Below are 20173 nucleotides of genomic sequence, written 5' to 3'. Positions count from 1 at the left end.
AGAGGGAGCGTGAGACAGAGAAAGTCAGGAAAACCGACAGGGGGAAAGGCCACTGTGGTACAGTAGCACTGCGCTGAGCATCGAGAGAGAGGACTAAAAAACTGACTGGGTCATCATTACAATAAAGTGTATACTGTATATTTATGCTGAGAGGCAGAATGAGACAGAGAGGCAAATGCTGTTCTGGATTGGAATTGGGGTCCTCTTCTGGGGCTGTAACCCAGGCTGTGGAGATTCATGTTGGATTAAGATTAGGATCTCCAGGCTGTAGGAATTATTCTGGACTGGGACCCAGGCTGTAGAGCCTCATCCTGAACTGGAACCCTGGCTGTGATCTCTGGGCTACAGGGGCTCATCCTGGACTGGGACTCTGGCTGTGATCCCTGGAATGTGAATTGAAGAAATATTTGAATACCTAATAGTATTCCGGAAAGGAGTTTTCAATTATCCTTACTTAAACCTTAAACACGTATCTATTTCCTCATGCTACTAATATTTGAATCCAAAAGTAACATATGTTTTGTGAAAATAGAGTCTCATCCTGGACTGGGACCCTGCCTGATCTCTGGGCTGTAGGGTCTCATCCTGGACTGGGACCCTGACTGTGATCTACAGGCTGTAGGGTTTCATCCTGGACTGAGACCCTGGCTGTGATCTCTGTGCTGTAGGGTCTCATCCTGGACTGGGACCCTGGCTCTGATCTCTGGGCTGTAGAGGTTCATGTGGGATTAGGATTAAGATCTCCAGTCTTTTCCTAGACTGTAGTTTGCTTATCGAAAAGATTTTATTTGTGGAACAGAGGAAAGAACTGGTCTAAGTTTCTTTGTTTGTGTTCTGGGGTGTGATGGGCATTAGACTTGCCTAGTCTCAGGGGATTGGGACTGACCCCTGAAAGCATGGAGCCCAGCATGCTTTTTGGCATTAACCCTCCCCTCTCTCTGCCTCAGTGCAACAGTACCGAGCCACTGATACCCATCAGTCAGTCTTGCAGTGGTTAAAGTACAATTTCCTCCCCCCTAGAGCCATTTTCTCTCCCTCTCCACCTCTCTGCCCAAGGCAGAGCAATGCTAACGTGCAGCGGTATCCCGTCAATTAAGACGGTCCCGAAATCGGCGTTCCTCTCCTGCTCCCTCTGCATGCACAACTCTGTTGCCTCTTTCATTCACTCTGTGTTTCTGTATCTCCCAGTCTGTAACTTGGTTTTGGATCCAAGTGGCATGAGTACAACATACTAATGAAGCACAAGGTATTACAAGAACTGTTTTGTCACGCCCTGTACCCCTAGAGGGTGCTCTACTTCTGTCCTGTTCCTAGTTCCCTGGGATTATTCATGTCTTTCCGGTGGGTCTTGTTGTGTAGCCTATTTACTTCCTGTGTCTGCTCTGCTTCTGGCTCAGCATCGAGGGTGTGGATGTCCTGAGACCCGTCTGATACCAGGTCACCCCACGTCCGTGGCCTGAGAGCATAGGTTTCTAGACCGACATCGTCCGCCCCCCTGAGCCTGGGCTAACCCCTGTGTTGCCCCCTTTTACCGCTACGCATAGGGTCTCTAGTGCTCTCCTTGTCATTCCAAGGGATGCCCTTCTGACATCCCTGAGAGTTTGTTCAACGCACCTCGATTAACCCCCCTCCCTCTGCCTTTTCTCCTCTGCTCTCCTTGACAGTCTCAGTACGTGGGCTGCCTGTTCATTCACCAGGGCTGGCCTCTGTGCCTGGGCGAGAGGGTGGTGGTCCAACTGTCCACCCTGGACTGGCGGCTCATGGGACCCCGGGACTTCTACCTGCAGGTGGTGCCCTTCTCCACCCGCAGCCCCCGCCTGGCGCTCAAGTGCCTGTCCTCCGGGGGGCGCACCGTGCAGGAGGTGCTGATCCCCGAGACCCAGCACGCCCACGTCTTCACCCCGGAGTGGCTGAACGGGATCAACAAGGAGAGGGGCGGGGGCCGCAGGCTGGAGACCTGCCTGGTGACCACGGGGGAGGGTCTGGTCAAAGTCCCCTGGGAGGACATCGTCTATCCCAGGTTCGTGCCGGAGCCAGAATGTCCACTGGGACAGGGCCCGGTTCCGAACCCGGCCCCTCCCCGGAGCCAAGGGAAGGATGCCAACTCCGTTCCGGGCCGGGACTCTGACAACGAAGGAGAGTCCCAGCCTGCATCCGGGGGAGTACCACCGGTGGCCAAGAATGCTACAGACCAAGACAAGCGCCTTGAAACACTCGGAGAAGAGGAGATCCCAAGCCCCACCAGAGGAGAGGTGCCAAAGGAGGAGGAAGCAGGAGGGGACTACGTGGAGCTCCTGGAATTTCAGGGAGGCACAGACGTAGGTGGGAGAGTAGGCTCGGACTCGAAGCGGAGGTATTTGGAAATGCATGGCATCTGCAAGACCAAAACTGTCCCGCTGTGTAAGAAGGGCAAGGGGGGTAAAGGGAGAAGAGCCAAGGCCTGGGTCCATTGCAGAAACGAGATGGCGGGTGGGATGAAGAAGACCTCTTCCTCCTCCTCCTCCTCCTCCGTGGGGGGTCACTCTGGAAAGGGGGATTCGGGGTCATCCGGGGAGGAACTGTCACGACCTGCCCCCGATATGATCAGTCTGGAGAGAGAAGAAAAACCTGATCACTCTTCCCACCTGTCAGGCAAGAAGTGGCCCGTCGGATCGTCTGGGAAGGGGGAGACTGATCCGGGGGAGGAGGGAGACACGGGAGATGGTAATGGATTGCTTGGATCTCGGGATTCCCCAGATGGTCGGGCAAACAAGAACTGTGAGGAGTCGGGTGGTGATGGAGAGGGAATGCAAACCAAAGAGCAATCAGCAACCCAGGGAACCAATCACAGCACCGGGACGCCTGAGAAAGACCAATCAGAGGAGACTAGTGGGTCAAGTCAGGTCTCAGATTTAATGACGGAATCCCCACAGAATAAGAGTGAAACAGAAGGTGACCAGTCTCTTCCAGGCAAAAGCTCTGCAGACTCACTGCCCACCTCAACTTCAAAATCTGCTTCTCTCCCAGGACAGACTAATAGTCAGTGTCACTCCAGTTCAGGCCCAGGACAAGATAGCCAGGTGGCAGTGCATTATGGGGAGGCAGAGGAAAAAGCCATCCCTCCTAGAATAAAGACTGGAAAGGCAGTGGGTTCCAGAGCACACAGGTAACAGGTTTGTTCTACTGTACTGGGACTGTAGCTCCTACTGTAACAGGACTGTTCTACTTTACTGAGACTGTAGCTCCTACTGCAACAGGACTGTTCTCCTGTATTGGGATTGTAGCTCCTATTGTAACAGGACTGTTCTGTATTAGGACTGTAGCCCCTATTGTAACAGGATTGTTCTACTATACTGGGACTGTAGCTCCTATTGTAACAGGACTGTTCTCCTGTACTGGGACTGTAGCTCCTATTGTAACAGGACTGTTCTCCTGTACTGGGACTGTAGCTCCTATTGTAACAGGACTGTTCTACTGTACTGGGACTGTAGCACCTATTATAACAGGACTGTTCTCCTGTACTGGGACTGTAGCCCCTACTCTAACAGGACTGTTCTACTGTACTGGGACTGTAGCCCCTACTCTAACAGGACTGTTCTCCTGTACTGGGACTGTAGCTCCTATTGTAACAGGACTGTTCTCCTGTACTGGGACTGTAGCTCCTATTATAACAGGACTGTTCTACTGTACTGGGACTGTAGCTCAGCTAAGACATGACTCATTGTAATACCCATTTATAAATCTGGGTCCTTCAATGAAAGGGCATTTCTATAAAACAGAACCTACTTGTAAAAACTGACTGTTCTTCCTACTCAGGAGGAAGAGGAGGGTGAAAGGTGGGAGAGGGAAGTCCAAGTCATCAGGACAGTCAAGGAAAGCGGATGTCAAGGAAAGCACCCCACTTTCTGAACCAAAGGCACCCTCCCCAACCCCCCAGCAGCCGGAGCTGAAAGCTCAGCCCACCGGCTCCACACAGGAACCTCCTTCCAACCCACCGCCCCCTACACCTGACAGCCAATCAGAGCCAGTCCAGTCTCCCGGGGTCAAAGGTGAGGGGTCACAACTGTCAAATGCCAGGAGAGACCAGACTGAATATGACCGCACCGCTTCAGGTAAATTATCGTGAGATTTTGCCAAATAATCTGTATGTTCTCCTTCTGCCATGTGGAAGGAATGAATACCGCCCCGAGGCAGTGTTGCCCAGTGTCGAGTCAGCATTGTCAGCTCAATGGTCGATTTCAAAGTGAACCACAGAGGGTAAGGTGGATCAAAAACTAAAGAGCTCCTGGAGGCAAATTATGTTATTGTTTCATGCTTAATTGATACATGCCCTTTACGGTTTACTGTGGTACAGCATAATAGAACAGCGCAGTGCACAGTAAATTGATGGTGAAGCAGAGGTACAACAAAAATTCACATCTTTGTGAATTTGTGAACGTGGGCAGCCTGGTGGTGCAGTGCTTGGCATTGTTGCCTTGCAGTACTGGGGCCCTGGGTTCACATCCTGGGGTGCGACTTGCATGGAGTTTGTATGTTCGCCCCCCGTGCGCGTAGGTGTCCCTCAGGGAACTGTTTCCTCCTGCAGTTCAAAAAGATGTGTTGGTGGATTCTGGGAAAATGGACCCCAGAATAGGCTCTCTCCCACCACCCTTCTGGGGCCAGTGCGGTGGCCCTGAGGCTAAGGATCTGTGCCTGTGGCTGGAAGGTTGCTGGTTCAAATCCCGCAGCCGGCAGAGGAATCCTACTCTGTTGGGCCCCTGAGCAAGGCCCTTCACCCCAACTGCTCCAGGGTATAAATGGCTCCAACTGCTGTATAAATGGCTGACCCTGATTGTGTTAATGTGAAGTTCAAGTATGAGATGGACCTTTCAGAGAAAATGAATGTGCTGTATGCAACGACTACACCAAAAACAATTTAGTAAAATAGTTAAAAATGTTTTTGTTGAAGTAAAATACAATTTTACTACAGGACTTTATACAAACATGTCCAAAACGCCATGTGGATTTCCTGCTGTAAACTGTCACAAGGAGTGCCCACGTGTGCGAGGCGGCTATCGATGTCACTGTGAGGACTGTCTGCCCTTCTGTGTGCCCAAGCAGCGATTACCATCGATGTGCAATGTTCCTCTTATTGGAGCAGACAGAGATGCGGAGAGCAGTACCGCCAAGGAGCCAGAGATCCCGCCCCCCCAAGGCGACAGCCAACCACGCGCAGCCTCGCCCGACCACAGCCAGGGGAATGTGGAGCAAAACCGGCTTCCCGACCAATCGGGTGGCTCCTCCTGCCAAGCCCCTCCCCTCCTGCGGGACCTCAACCCTGAGCTCCTCCAATCAGGGATGCTGATTCTGCCAGGTTGAGTGGGAATTTTTTGTTGTTGTTGCTTTTTAACTTCCATACCATCCTCCTCCTGTAACAGTGCTGTTCTGCTGTACTTGTACTTGTACCTGTCCCTCCTACTGTTGTTACCGTCTTCCGCCACGCATTTCCAGTGAAAGTACTATAACGTCTCCCCACCGGCTCTCTGCTTCTTGCGTTGAGCAGGCACAGTGGACAGGATGGGGCGAGCCCTGGTCGTCATGGAAGCGCGGAGCCAGGGATGGGGTTTCCGCGACGACGAGGTCGCCAGCGCCCTCGCCTGCTTCCACGGCCTCACCAGGTAAACCCGCCCGCGCTCGCTGGCTGCCGTAAGAGTCCTCACCAGCAGCACCCGCGGCAGCAGCTGTCAGGGGAGCCGGCCCGGCCTCCCGCGGAGTGCGCGGTAAAGACCCTCTGCGGGACGGAATCATCCGGAAGAGGCAGGAGACGGATATCAGGGAAAGACACTCCGGGGTTTATTTGGGCCGGCGGACGGGCGGTGACAGCAGCGCACGGGGAAAAGCAAAGGCGCCCAAATCCAGGGAGGCAGTCAGGCCATATTCCGTGGGCCGGGAGATCCATCCGAGACGAGGAAAGGGGACCAAGACCAGGAACGCGGAGAGATAAAAACATGACGGGACCAGGCGTTCCGAGCCCCGGGCTCAGAGGTCAGGATGTCGGGGTGGGGGGGGGACGTCTATGCCCTCAGGTTAGCTCCAAGACCAGTGCTAGGTGGGCTTTCGGACCTCTGTCTTCCAAAGCTGAGCCTGGAACAGTGGAGACGCTGGGCTTATAAAGCCCAAACATAAGCAAGGCACACCAGGAAACAACGGAACTAAAATGGATGACAGAAAGAGGCGGGGGCGCCCTCTAGAGGAGGGATGTCAACCGCGACAGCAGCCCCGCGGCTTTTGGCAGCGTTGACGTCTGGGCGGACAGTGCGGCTGTCACCATGGCGACCCCCCGGCGCGGCGGTCTGGAGCGTGGTCCGCCCTGCGAGGCGGCTCGGGCGGTGGAGATGGCGGAATCGTGCTGGAGGCTGAGAAACGTTTCTCCATTGGCGTGCCGGCTTGAACAAAGCGTGCCCAGTTTAGAGCAGATTAGAGGCGCCGCGTCCTGTGTGAGCTGGGGTTCTTCGGCCGCTGCTGTTTCAGTACGACGGCAAACGGCTTTGATTTATGTTTCCGCTGGTTGCAAATGTGAGAGGAGTTCGGGAGTGATGAAGGCATCAGTACCTGGATGGGAGACTCCTGGGAAAGCTGGTGAAAGCTGGATGGGAGACTCCTGGGAAGAGGTGTGAGTGTGGCCAGCAGGGGGCGCTCACCCTGCAGTCTGTGTGGGTCCTAATGCCCCAGTATAGTGACGGGGACACTAGACTGTAAAAAGGTGCCGTCCTTCAGATGAGATGTAAAACCAAGGTCTTGACTCTCTGTGGTGATTAAAAATCCCAGGGCGTTTCTCGAAAAGAGTAGGGGTGTTACCCCAGTGTCCTGGCCAAACTTCCCCCTGACCTTCACCAATCATGGCCTCCTAATAACCCCCCTCTCTGAACTGGCTCCATCACTCTGCTCTCCTCCCCACTGAGAGCTGGTGTGTGGTGAGAGTACTGGAGCATCATCCAGGTGGAGCTGCACACTGGTGGTGGTAGTGGGATTCCCCATGACCTGTAAAGCTCTTTGAGAGGAGTGTGCAGAAAAGTGCAATATAAGTGTAAGCAATTATTATTATTATTACTAACGTATACTCTCCCTGTCCCTGATCTCGTGTTTTTTTTCCTCGTCTCTGCCTAACCCTCCCTCTCCTGCTGTCCCGGTCTCCCCTGGGCCACGAGCAGACCCCCGGCCCGCCAGAACGGCCTGACGGTGATCGTGGACTGCCGCCAGGCCCCCCCCTCGCCCCAGGCACTCGGCGCCCTGCGGCTCTATCAGGTGAGACGCGCGGGAGCGAAGCCGGCGCTGCCCGGGGGGAGAGAGGGGTTCAGCTGCCATCTGCGCACGGACAACAGGCAGGATTCTCTTTCGCGCTGGTCCCTCTCTTGGGACAACACAGCGCCCCACGCTGAAGAGAGTGCGTTACAACAACAGTACATACGCAACAGGGAGGGAGAGGGGGTGAGACAGACTCACAAGCAAGAATCTGAAGGGAGGGAGGAGAGAGACGGGGAATTCGACCACCATGTTATCAAAACATCTTTCTTTCACCTCAGAAATACCTGTCTGCTCCTTTTCAGTACCACCTCCTCTCATTGTGTGTTCTCATCAGGCATTTTCTTGTTGTGGTCATTCTGTAAAGTGCTTTGAAATGCCACATTTAAAGGTGCTATATAACCTTAAGTTTATTATTATTATTATTATAATTATTATTATGGGAAAGAGGGAGAAGCGGGGATCATAGGCGAAAGCAGTGTTCCCGTGTGCGCTGTCAGTGTCCTGTCTCGACCCCCGCTGCTGTGCCTGTGTGTTGCAGGAGAGGGTGCCCCACGGTCTGGGCAGCGTGCTGCTGCTGCTGGAGGCCGAGACGCAGGAGAGCCTGCCGCCCCCTGGTGGCTCCGCCGTGGAGGTAAGCGAGGGGGAGAGAGCGGCGCGCGGGGCTGCAGCTGGTCTGTCAGCGCGTCAACGTTAGCTGAGCTCTCAGTTAGTGTGTCGACATCGTTTCTGTCCTGCAGTCTGTCAGTGCGTCAGCGTTATCTGAGCTCTCAGCTAGTGTGTCGACATCGTTTCTGTCCTGCAGTCTGTCAGTGCGTCAGCGTTATCTGAGCTCTCAGCTAGTGTGTCGACATCGTTTCTGTCCTGCAGTCTGTCAGTGCGTCAGCGTTATCTGAGCTCTCAGCTAGTGTGTCGACATCGTTTCTGTCCTGCAGTCTGTCAGTGCGTCAACTTTATCTGAGCTCTCAGCTAGTGTGTCGACATCGTTTCTGTCCTGCAGTCTGTCAGCGCGTCAGCGTTATCTGAGCTCTCAGCTAGTGTGTCGAGATCGTTTCTGTCCTGCAGTCTGTCAGTGCGTCAACGTTAGCTGAGCTCTCAGCTAGTGTGTCAAGATTGTTTCTGTCCTGCAGTCTGTCAGCGCGTCAACGTTAGCTGAGCTCTCAGCTAGTGTGTCGACATCGTTTCTGTCCTGCAGTCTGTCAGTGCGTCAGCGTTATCTGAGCTCTCAGCTAGTGTGTCGACATCGTTTCTGTCCTGCAGTCTGTCAGCGCGTCAACGTTAGCTGAGCTCTCAGTTAGCGTGTCGACATCGTTTCTGTCCTGCAGTCTGTCAGTGCGTCAGCGTTATCTGAGCTCTCAGCTAGTGTGTCGAGATCGTTTCTGTCCTGCAGTCTGTCAGTGCGTCAGCGTTATCTGAGCTCTCAGCTAGTGTGTCGAGATCGTTTCTGTCCTGCAGTCTGTCAGTGCGTCAGCGTTATCTGAGCTCTCAGTTAGCGTGTCGAGATCGTTTCTGTCCTGCAGTCTGTCAGTGCGTCAGCGTTATCTGAGCTCTCAGCTAGTGTGTCGAGATCGTTTCTGTCCTGCAGTCTGTCAGTGGGTCAGCGTTATCTGAGCTCTCAGCTAGTGTGTCGAGATCGTTTCTGTCCTGCAGTCTGTCAGTGCGTCAGCGTTATCTGAGCTCTCAGCTAGTGTGTCGAGATCGTTTCTGTCCTGCAGTCTGTCAGCGCGTCAACGTTAGCTGAGCTCTCAGTTAGCGTGTCGACATCGTTTCTGTCCTGCAGTCTGTCAGTGCGTCAGCGTTATCTGAGCTCTCAGCTAGCGTGTCGAGATCGTTTCTGTCCTGCAGTCTGTCAGCGCGTCAGCGTTAGCTGAGCTCTCAGTTAGCGTGTCGACATCGTTTCTGTCCTGCAGTCTGTCAGCGCGTCAACGTTAGCTGAACTATCAGCTAGTGTGTCGAGATCGTTTCTGTCCTGCAGTCTGTCAGTGCGTCAACGTTATCTGAGCTCTCAGCTAGTGTGTCGAGATCGTTTCTGTCCTGCAGTCTGTCAGTGCGTCAGAGTTATCTGAACTATCAGCTAGTGTGTCGAGATCGTTTCTGTCCTGCAGTCTGTCAGCGCGTCAACGTTAGCTGAACTATCAGCTAGTGTGTCGAGATCGTTTCTGTCCTGCAGTCTGTCAGTGCGTCAGCGTTATCTGAGCTCTCAGCTAGTGTGTCGAGATCGTTTCTGTCCTGCAGTCTGTCAGCACATCAACTTTAGCTGAACTATCAGTTAGCGTGTCGACATCGTTTCTGTCCTGCAGTCTGTCAGTGCGTCAACGTTAGCTGAACTATCAGTTAGCGTGTCGAGATCGTTTCTGTCCTGCAGTCTGTCAGCGCATCAACTTTAGCTGAACTATCAGTTAGCGTGTCGACATCGTTTCTGTCCTGCAGTCTGTCAGTGCGTCAACGTTAGCTGAACTATCAGTTAGCGTGTCGAGATCGTTTCTGTCCTGCAGTCTGTCAGTGCGTCAACGTTAGCTGAACTATCAGTTAGCGTGTCGACATCGTTTCTGTCCTGCAGTCTGTCAGCGCATTAACTTTAGCTGAACTATCAGTTAGCGTGTCGACATCGTTTCTGTCCTGCAGTCTGTCAGCGCGTCAACGTTAGCTGAACTATCAGCTAGTGTGTTGAGATCGTTTCTGTCCTGCAGTCTGTCAGTGCGTCAGCGTTAGCTGAACTATCAGCTAGTGTGTCGAGATCGTTTCTGTCCTGCAGTCTGTCAGTGCGTCAGCGTTATCTGAGCTCTCAGCTAGTGTGTCGAGATCGTTTCTGTCCTGCAGTCTGTCAGCGCGTCAGCGTTAGCTGAGCTCTCAGTTAGCGTGTCGACATCGTTTCTGTCCTGCAGTCTGTCAGTGCGTCAGCGTTATCTGAGCTCTCAGCTAGTGTGTCGACATCGTTTCTGTCCTGCAGTCTGTCAGTGCGTCAACTTTATCTGAGCTCTCAGCTAGTGTGTCGACATCGTTTCTGTCCTGCAGTCTGTCAGCGCGTCAGCGTTATCTGAGCTCTCAGCTAGTGTGTCGAGATCGTTTCTGTCCTGCAGTCTGTCAGTGCGTCAACGTTAGCTGAGCTCTCAGCTAGTGTGTCAAGATTGTTTCTGTCCTGCAGTCTGTCAGCGCGTCAACGTTAGCTGAGCTCTCAGCTAGTGTGTCGACATCGTTTCTGTCCTGCAGTCTGTCAGTGCGTCAGCGTTATCTGAGCTCTCAGCTAGTGTGTCGACATCGTTTCTGTCCTGCAGTCTGTCAGCGCGTCAACGTTAGCTGAGCTCTCAGTTAGCGTGTCGACATCGTTTCTGTCCTGCAGTCTGTCAGTGCGTCAGCGTTATCTGAGCTCTCAGCTAGTGTGTCGAGATCGTTTCTGTCCTGCAGTCTGTCAGTGCGTCAGCGTTATCTGAGCTCTCAGCTAGTGTGTCGAGATCGTTTCTGTCCTGCAGTCTGTCAGTGCGTCAGCGTTATCTGAGCTCTCAGTTAGCGTGTCGAGATCGTTTCTGTCCTGCAGTCTGTCAGTGCGTCAGCGTTATCTGAGCTCTCAGCTAGTGTGTCGAGATCGTTTCTGTCCTGCAGTCTGTCAGTGGGTCAGCGTTATCTGAGCTCTCAGCTAGTGTGTCGAGATCGTTTCTGTCCTGCAGTCTGTCAGTGCGTCAGCGTTATCTGAGCTCTCAGCTAGTGTGTCGAGATCGTTTCTGTCCTGCAGTCTGTCAGCGCGTCAACGTTAGCTGAGCTCTCAGTTAGCGTGTCGACATCGTTTCTGTCCTGCAGTCTGTCAGTGCGTCAGCGTTATCTGAGCTCTCAGCTAGCGTGTCGAGATCGTTTCTGTCCTGCAGTCTGTCAGCGCGTCAGCGTTAGCTGAGCTCTCAGTTAGCGTGTCGACATCGTTTCTGTCCTGCAGTCTGTCAGCGCGTCAACGTTAGCTGAACTATCAGCTAGTGTGTCGAGATCGTTTCTGTCCTGCAGTCTGTCAGTGCGTCAACGTTATCTGAGCTCTCAGCTAGTGTGTCGAGATCGTTTCTGTCCTGCAGTCTGTCAGTGCGTCAGAGTTATCTGAACTATCAGCTAGTGTGTCGAGATCGTTTCTGTCCTGCAGTCTGTCAGCGCGTCAGCGTTATCTGAGCTCTCAGCTAGTGTGTCGACATCGTTTCTGTCCTGCAGTCTGTCAGCGCGTCAACGTTAGCTGAGCTCTCAGTTAGCGTGTCGACATCGTTTCTGTCCTGCAGTCTGTCAGTGCGTCAGCGTTATCTGAGCTCTCAGCTAGTGTGTCGAGATCGTTTCTGTCCTGCAGTCTGTCAGTGGGTCAGCGTTATCTGAGCTCTCAGCTAGTGTGTCGAGATCGTTTCTGTCCTGCAGTCTGTCAGTGCGTCAGCGTTATCTGAGCTCTCAGCTAGTGTGTCGAGATCGTTTCTGTCCTGCAGTCTGTCAGCGCGTCAACGTTAGCTGAGCTCTCAGTTAGCGTGTCGACATCGTTTCTGTCCTGCAGTCTGTCAGTGCGTCAGCGTTATCTGAGCTCTCAGCTAGCGTGTCGAGATCGTTTCTGTCCTGCAGTCTGTCAGCGCGTCAGCGTTAGCTGAGCTCTCAGTTAGCGTGTCGACATCGTTTCTGTCCTGCAGTCTGTCAGCGCGTCAACGTTAGCTGAACTATCAGCTAGTGTGTCGAGATCGTTTCTGTCCTGCAGTCTGTCAGTGCGTCAACGTTATCTGAGCTCTCAGCTAGTGTGTCGAGATCGTTTCTGTCCTGCAGTCTGTCAGTGCGTCAGAGTTATCTGAACTATCAGCTAGTGTGTCGAGATCGTTTCTGTCCTGCAGTCTGTCAGCGCGTCAACGTTAGCTGAACTATCAGCTAGTGTGTCGAGATCGTTTCTGTCCTGCAGTCTGTCAGTGCGTCAGCGTTATCTGAGCTCTCAGCTAGTGTGTCGAGATCGTTTCTGTCCTGCAGTCTGTCAGCACATCAACTTTAGCTGAACTATCAGTTAGCGTGTCGACATCGTTTCTGTCCTGCAGTCTGTCAGTGCGTCAACGTTAGCTGAACTATCAGTTAGCGTGTCGAGATCGTTTCTGTCCTGCAGTCTGTCAGTGCGTCAACGTTAGCTGAACTATCAGTTAGCGTGTCGACATCGTTTCTGTCCTGCAGTCTGTCAGCGCATTAACTTTAGCTGAACTATCAGTTAGCGTGTCGACATCGTTTCTGTCCTGCAGTCTGTCAGCGCGTCAACGTTAGCTGAACTATCAGCTAGTGTGTCGAGATCGTTTCTGTCCTGCAGTCTATCAGTGCGTCAACGTTATCTGAGCTCTCAGCTAGTGTGTCGAGATCGTTTCTGTCCTGCAGTCTGTCAGTGCGTCAGAGTTATCTGAACTATCAGCTAGTGTGTCGAGATCGTTTCTGTCCTGCAGTCTGTCAGCACGTCAACGTTAGCTGAACTATCAGCTAGTGTGTTGAGATCGTTTCTGTCCTGCAGTCTGTCAGTGCGTCAGCGTTAGCTGAACTATCAGCTAGTGTGTCGAGATCGTTTCTGTCCTGCAGTCTGTCAGTGCGTCAGCGTTATCTGAGCTCTCAGCTAGCGTGTCGAGATCGTTTCTGTCCTGCAGTCTGTCAGCGCGTCAGCGTTAGCTGAGCTCTCAGTTAGCGTGTCGACATCGTTTCTGTCCTGCAGTCTGTCAGCGCGTCAACGTTAGCTGAACTATCAGCTAGTGTGTCGAGATCGTTTCTGTCCTGCAGTCTGTCAGTGCGTCAACGTTATCTGAGCTCTCAGCTAGTGTGTCGAGATCGTTTCTGTCCTGCAGTCTGTCAGTGCGTCAGAGTTATCTGAACTATCAGCTAGTGTGTCGAGATCGTTTCTGTCCTGCAGTCTGTCAGCACGTCAACGTTAGCTGAACTATCAGCTAGTGTGTCGAGATCGTTTCTGTCCTGCAGTCTGTCAGTGCGTCAGCGTTAGCTGAACTATCAGCTAGTGTGTCGAGATCGTTTCTGTCCTGCAGTCTGTCAGTGCTTCAGCGTTATCTGAGCTCTCAGCTAGTGTGTCGAGATCGTTTCTGTCCTGCAGTCTGTCAGCACATCAACTTTAGCTGAACTATCAGTTAGCGTGTCGACATCGTTTCTGTCCTGCAGTCTGTCAGTGCGTCAACGTTAGCTGAACTATCAGTTAGCGTGTCGAGATCGTTTCTGTCCTGCAGTCTGTCAGCGCATCAACTTTAGCTGAACTATCAGTTAGCGTGTCGACATCGTTTCTGTCCTGCAGTCTGTCAGTGCGTCAACGTTAGCTGAACTATCAGTTAGCGTGTCGAGATCGTTTCTGTCCTGCAGTCTGTCAGTGCGTCAGCGTTAGCTGAACTATCAGTTAGCGTGTCGAGATCGTTTCTGTCCTGCAGTCTGTCAGTGCGTCAACGTTAGCTGAACTATCAGTTAGCGTGTCGAGATCGTTTCTGTCCTGCAGTCTGTCAGTGGGTCAGCGTTATCTGAGCTCTCAGCTAGTGTGTCGAGATCGTTTCTGTCCTGCAGTCTGTCAGTGTGTCAGCGTTATCTGAGCTCTCAGCTAGTGTGTCGAGATCATTTCTGTCCTGCAGTCTGTCAGCACATCAACTTTAGCTGAACTATCAGTTAGCGTGTCGACATCGTTTCTGTCCTGCAGTCTGTCAGCGCATTAACTTTAGCTGAACTATCAGTTAGCGTGTCGACATCGTTTCTGTCCTGCAGTCTGTCAGGGCGTCAGCGTTATCTGAACTATCAGCTAGTGTGTCGAGATCGTTTCTGTCCTGCAGTCTGTCAGTGTGTCAGCCAGTGCTTTGATGTTAGCCAAACTTTCAGTTAGTGTGTCCTCATCATTTCTGGCTGTCAGTCGGTGTCAGTGTGTTGCTTTGTCAATCGGTGTACCGATCAGGATGACAGTTTGTCACGGCGTGAGTCAGTGCCTGCCCATCAGTGTCCTTCCCAGCTCCAGCGCCGCTCTGTCTGTGTGTCTGTGCCTCTGCCAGGTCCAGCTGGTGAGGGGGACGCAGTCTCTGCAGCCCTACGTGGAGTCGGAGCAGCTGCCCAGCACTGTGGGGGGCACCCGTGCCTACTGCCATCGAGACTGGATCTCCTTCAGACTGGTGAGGGGGCGAGTCAGCTGTCAGCTAATCAACCCAGCTAGTCAGTTCAGTTAGTCAGCTGATTATTCAGTATCAGCTAGTCAGTCCAGTTAGTCAGCTGATCATTGAGTGTTAGCTAGTCAGTCCAGTTAGTCAGCTGATCGTTGAGTGGCAGCTAGTCCATCCAGTTAGTCAGCTGATTATTCAGTATCAGCTAGCCAGTCCAGTTAGTCAGCTGATCATTCAGTATCAGCTAGTCAGTCCAGTTAGTCAGCTGATCATTGAGTGTTAGCTAGTCAGTCCAGTTAGTCAGCTGATCATTCAATATCAGCTAGTCAGTCCAGTTAGTCAGCTGATCATTCAGTATCAGCTAGTCAGTCTAGTTAGTCAGCTGATCATTCAGTGTCAGCTAGTCAGTCCAGTTAGTCGGCTGATCATCCAGTGTCAGCTAGTCAGTCCAGTTAGTTAGCTGATCATCCAGTGTCAGCTAGTCAGTCCAGTTAGTTAGCTGATCATCCAGTATCAGCTAGTCAGTCCAGTAAGTCAGCTGATCATCCAGTGTCAGCTAGTCAGTCCAGTTAGTCAGCTGACAGGTCCAGCTGGTAAGGAGGACACGGCCTCTACAGCTCCAGCTCTATGTGGAGCTGGAGCAACTGCTTGGCAGTGTGGGGGGCACCTGTGCTTACTGCCATCGAGACTGAATCTCCTTCAGACTGGCGAGGGGGCGAGTCAGATGCTCGCTGGAATGCAGCGAGGGTGTTGGCGCTAGGTCTAGAGTAAAAGGAGGAAGACGGTGTCTTTTCTGAAGAGACGGAGAAAGGATGAGAGAGAGGCTGGTCTGGGAATTAGACTTTAAAAACCAAAATCCCCGCTGAGCTAACCCCTGTCTTTGTTTCCTCTCCCAGAGGCTGGAATCGTTCAACCTGTGCTGTAAGAGCGCCCTCTGCCTTCTTGGAGGGGCACTGCATTCTCTGGAGACCGATCCTCTGCCTACTAGCACCAAGGTCAGTAGGACATTCTGGCTATAGGGATCTGACCATCGGCACCCACTCCTTCTCTTACTGTGACTCCTGTCCTACTCTTTGGGTTGATTGCTAAGAGTATTTACTGTTCAAAAACTGGAGGTACAGTGAGAGAGAGGAGACTTCAGAGGAATAAACTGTTCTGCTCTTGTAAGTATTTTCTCCTGTTCTCTGTCAGGCAGTGGCAGGGTGTGTTGAGAGTCACCAGCTGCTGATGAAGAGTGTTCTGGCAGACAAACGGTTAACCCAGCTCCAGAGGGAGGGCGGGGCCACGCTTGCCCGCCTCCGGAAAGAGGTGGAGCTTCCCCATCTGACCCCCGACTGCAGGTAACCACAGCTGCAAGGCAGTCAGTCAGTCCATCGCTGTGTCAGCTAGTCGATGCAATTAGTCAGGTGCTCATTCAGTGTCAGGTAGTCAATCCAGTTAGAGCTAGTTAATCCAGTTAATCCAGGAGGTTCATTAAGTGTCAGCAGGTCAGTCAAGTTGATCAAGAGGTCCAGTTAGTCAGCTGATCATTCAGTGTCAGCTAGTCAGTCCAGTTAGTCGGGTGATCATCCAGTGTCAGCTAGTCAGTCCAGTTAGTCAGCTGATCATTCAGTGTCAGCTAGTCAGTCCAGTTAGTCAGCTGATCGTTGGGTGGCAGACAGAATTTTCAAAACATCTGAAAACACGCGGAACAGTGAACAAGAGGCAGGTGCTGGAGGCAGGGAGGCGACTCTGTGACAGTGAGGGGGTGGCGTCTCCTCCCTGCTGCAGGGCCGTCCTCGTTCTCACAATGCACTTCCTTCCTCCCTCGCCGTCCCGGGTTCAGCACAGTGTTAATGGACTGCCGCGTCCAGAAAGGGCATCTGCCTTTGTCTCTCATTTTCTCTCCCTCTCTTCGCTTCCTGTTTCCCATCAAACAAATCCTGGTATTTCCGCCTTTTTCTGTGCGTATCCTGGACTGGAGATGAGGAGCCAGACACACAGGCTAACGTGCCGATACATTGACTGCCAGGCAAACTGACTCACTGACCGACTTAAACAGCAGCTGATACACTGACTGACCGAAATACCGTTTATCTTACTGACGCAGACTGACTGACCCATGGACACGCTGACTCCCACACGGACTGAGAATGTTTGCTCCCCCTCCACAGGGTTGCCCTGGACGTAACCTCTGACCTCTATGACAGCGTGGACGATGCCCTTCACCGATTGGTCCGTGTGTCCAACCAGCGAGGCCGTGACCTGGAAGCGCTAGGCCAGTTAGCCGCCCTGGAAGAAAGACTGAACAAGGTTTCCTTTCTTATCTGTCTGAGCAGATCTAGAATGAATGACATGAACCACACTGCTGTGTGGTCCTAAGGGGGGTGGGGGGTGAGCTCCCCCTTGTGGAGAGCAGTGGAAGTGCAGGTACTGCCACAAAGCTTTTCCCACACATTGAAATTGGCCTCCCCGTGTCTGAAACGCATTTTGGAAGTGCAAGGATTCATCCATATAAACCAGGGAGCTATCTGCTGCTGTTGCAGACAATATCAGTAATGATAACAATAACAAGAACTGTGAATGAGATGCACAACTGCCAAAATGCCATACGAGCTGGATGTGTTCATACACATACTCCACTGGGCGGGGCGGTGGCTCTGTGGCTCAGGATCTGCCCCTGTGGCTGGAAGGTTGCCGGTTCAAATCCCGCAGCTGGCAGAGGAATCCTACTCTGTTGGGCCCCTGAGCAAGGCCCTTAACCCCAGCTGCTCCAGGGGTGCTGTACAATAGCTGACCCTGTGCTCTGACCCCCAGCTTCTCTCCCTGTTTGTGTGTCTCATGGAGAGCAAGCTGGGGTCTGCAAAAAGACAAATTCCTGATGCAAGAAATTGTATAGGGCCAATAAAGTGATGTTGTTATTATTATTATTATACTTAGTGGGAGTATGTTTGGCGCCCCCTGAACCCCTCTTCCTGTCTTTCAGTGTGAGCAGTGGCTGGAGGAGGCGGAGGCGCGGACGGAGGGGTTCAAGGAGGTGGGGGACGCTCTGGAGCTGCTCTCCGCCAAGTACCAGGACTTCCAGCAGTTCAGCCAGGCGGCCATGGTAACACGGCCCACCTCCGCCGCGCGGCCTACCGTACTGCCAACCGTAGCCGAAATTCCACAGCAGACGGGCGGCAGAGTTAATGAATGCTGTGTCAGTAGTTCATATTACTACCAGAGGCAGCAGCACTATGAGCAAGTGCTGTGAAATGAGTTTTAATAAGAGTGGAAACCTTGTAATTAGGTGTTAAAATCTGCTTGTCCCTTGTATATTGTTTAGAGTGTCTATATGAGGTATTGTGTACATTGTAAACAGTTCCTATATGAGCTACTGTGCAGGGGCTCTGTATATTGTATACAGGTCCTATATGAGCTACTGTGCAGGGGTCTGTATATTTCATACAGTTTCTATATGAGCTACAGGGTAGGGGTCTGTATATTGTACACAGTTCCTATATGAGCTACTGTGCGGGGGTCTGTATATTTTATACAATTCTAATTTGAGCTAGTGTGTAGGGTTTCTGTATATTGTACACAGTTCCTATATGAGGTACTGTGCAGGGGTCTGTATATTGTACACAGTTCCTATATGAGGTACTGTGCAGGGGTCTGTATATTGTACACAGTTCCTATATGAGGTACTGTGCAGGGGTCTGTATATTGTACACAGTTCCTATATGAGCTACAGGGTAGGGTTTCTGTATATTGTATACAGTTCCTATATGAGATACTGTGCAGGGGTCTGTATATTGTATACAGGTCCTATATGAGATACTGTGCAGGGGTCTGTATATTGTACACAGTTCCTATATGAGCTACAGGGTAGGGTTCTGTATATTGTATACAGTTCCATTAAGAGGTACTGTGTATGGGGTCTGTATATTGTATACAGTTGCATTAAGAGGTACTGTGTAGGGCTCTGTTTATTGTATACAGTTCCATTAAGAGGTACTGTGTATGGGGTCTGTATATTGTATACAGTTCCTATATGAGCTACAATGTAGGGCTCTGTTTATTGTACACCGTACACCTGTATGTGTACAACCTGTGTGTGTGCTGTGTTGCAGGAGTCTAACAGGCAGGCATACGAGCTGCTGTCGGAGCTGCAGAGCTGGGCCGGGCCCGGGGAACCGGGTGTGGCACAGGGGGTCCGGAGTCGCGTCCCGGGGCTGAAAGACCGGCTCAGAGACCTGTCTTTCTCCCTGGAGCACTGTGGGTCGCAGCTGGACAAGAGCCTCAGGCTGCACTCCACACTGACAGAGGTCAGCTGCTCCATCGCTGAGTATTGAGATGTCACTGTGTCTGTATTAACCCCACTGTCTCTCTCAGTGTAACTGTCAGTGAAGTGTCACTGTGTCTGTATTAACCCCACTGTCTCTCTCAGTGTCACTGTCAGTGAAGTGACACTGTGTATTAACCCCACTATCTCACTCTCAGTGTCACTGTGTTTGTATTAACCCCACTGTCTCTCTCAGTGTCACTGTCAGTGAAGTGTCACTGTGTCTGTATTAACCCCACTGTCTCTCTCAGTGTCACTGTCAGTGAAGTGACACTGTGTATTAACCCCACTGTCTCACTCTCAGCGTCACTGTGTCTGTATTAACCCCACTGTCTCACTCTCAGCGTCACTGTGTCTGTATTAACCCCACTGTCTCTCTCAGTGTCACTGTCAGTGAAGTGACACTGTGTCTGTATTAACCCCACTGTCTCTCTCAGTGTCACACCAGTGAAGTGTCACGGTGTCTGTATTAACCCCACTGTCTCTCTCAGTGTCACTGTCAGTGAAGTGACACGGTGTCTGTATTAACCCCACTGTCTCTCTCAGTGTCACACCAGTGAAGTGACACTCTGTCTGTATTAACCCCACTGTCTCTCTCAGTGTCACACCAGTGAAGTGACACTCTGTCTGTATTAACCCCACTGTCTCTCTCAGTGTCACACCAGTGAAGTGTCACGGTGTCTGTATTAACCCCACTGTCTCTCTCAGTGTCACACCAGTGAAGTGTCACGGTGTCTGTATTAACCCCACTGTCTCTCTCAGTGTCACACCAGTGAAGTATCACGGTGTCTGTATTAACCCCACTGTCTCTCTCTCCCTCAGGCGTCTCAGTGGAGTGAGGCAGTCCTGGCCCGTCTCTCTCTAGTGCCCTCCTCCTTCTGCCTCTCCCCCTCCCGCTGTGCCCACGCCCTGTCCCTCCTCCAGCGCTGCCGTGGCGACCTGCCCGAAATCCCTGCCTCCCGTTTCCGTGACGCCCGGGCCCTGGCCCTGGACCTGGGCGGAGGGCCTCTCCTGGAGCGCTGGTCGGCGGTGCGAGGGCAGTACGAGGAGACCCTCTCCCTGCTGCAGGATCGCCTGCTGCTGGCGCAGCACTGCCAGCGCACCAAGCTGAGCTCCACCCCCTCCCAGAGCTTGAGCGACCTCTCTTCCGAGTGGGGCCCCCGGAAACTGCCGGAGAGAAAAGAGGGGGATTGGGACTCTGGGTCTGGGGGCTCGGACAGCGGAGGCACCACACTACAAAGCTGGGGGTCCCTGGCCTCTCTCTTCAAACCCCTTCCCTCGCTGCTCCTGCTCCCCCAGAACGTGCCCACCTTGAGGGTGGAGGAGCTGGGGGACAAAGGCAGGGGGAGAGGGGGGAGAGCTCCTGCCCCTTCCCCTGGCAGCACCCAGGCTAACAGCACTGGGAGCAGCAGTGCCCCTCCTCGCTTCCTGCAGGCCCTGCTCAACCCCTCAAAGAAAACGGTGAGCTAAAGAGTGCCCTGACGTCTTCCTTTACCTGATTCAGGGC

The 20173-nt window shown here is 52.5% G+C and overlaps 1 protein-coding gene across 2 annotated transcripts in view; it reads left to right on the top strand.

The window, feature by feature from the left end:
• arhgef40 (Rho guanine nucleotide exchange factor 40) overlaps positions 1-20173 on the top strand; it is a 41464-nt gene that overhangs the window by 12123 nt on the left and 9168 nt on the right. For both annotated transcript variants that reach the window (XM_088634072.1, XM_088634073.1), the window contains exons 3-15: positions 1665-3145; positions 3796-4091; positions 5120-5332; positions 5522-5636; positions 7170-7263; positions 7802-7894; positions 14259-14375; positions 15260-15358; positions 15555-15703; positions 16517-16655; positions 17329-17448; positions 18455-18649; positions 19489-20127. In XM_088634072.1, the coding sequence (XP_088490198.1) occupies positions 1665-3145; positions 3796-4091; positions 5120-5332; positions 5522-5636; positions 7170-7263; positions 7802-7894; positions 14259-14375; positions 15260-15358; positions 15555-15703; positions 16517-16655; positions 17329-17448; positions 18455-18649; positions 19489-20127 (3750 nt within the window). The remainder of the gene's footprint in view (positions 1-1664; positions 3146-3795; positions 4092-5119; positions 5333-5521; positions 5637-7169; positions 7264-7801; positions 7895-14258; positions 14376-15259; positions 15359-15554; positions 15704-16516; positions 16656-17328; positions 17449-18454; positions 18650-19488; positions 20128-20173) is intronic.

Source organism: Lepisosteus platostomus, chromosome 6 (genome assembly GCF_059453375.1).
Source record: "Lepisosteus platostomus isolate fLepPlt1 chromosome 6, fLepPlt1.hap1, whole genome shotgun sequence".
In the NCBI taxonomy this organism is placed as follows: Eukaryota; Metazoa; Chordata; class Actinopteri; order Semionotiformes; family Lepisosteidae; genus Lepisosteus; species Lepisosteus platostomus.
The sequence above is the reverse complement of the archived record's forward strand: the minus strand, read 5'-3'. Positions and strand labels throughout refer to the sequence as shown.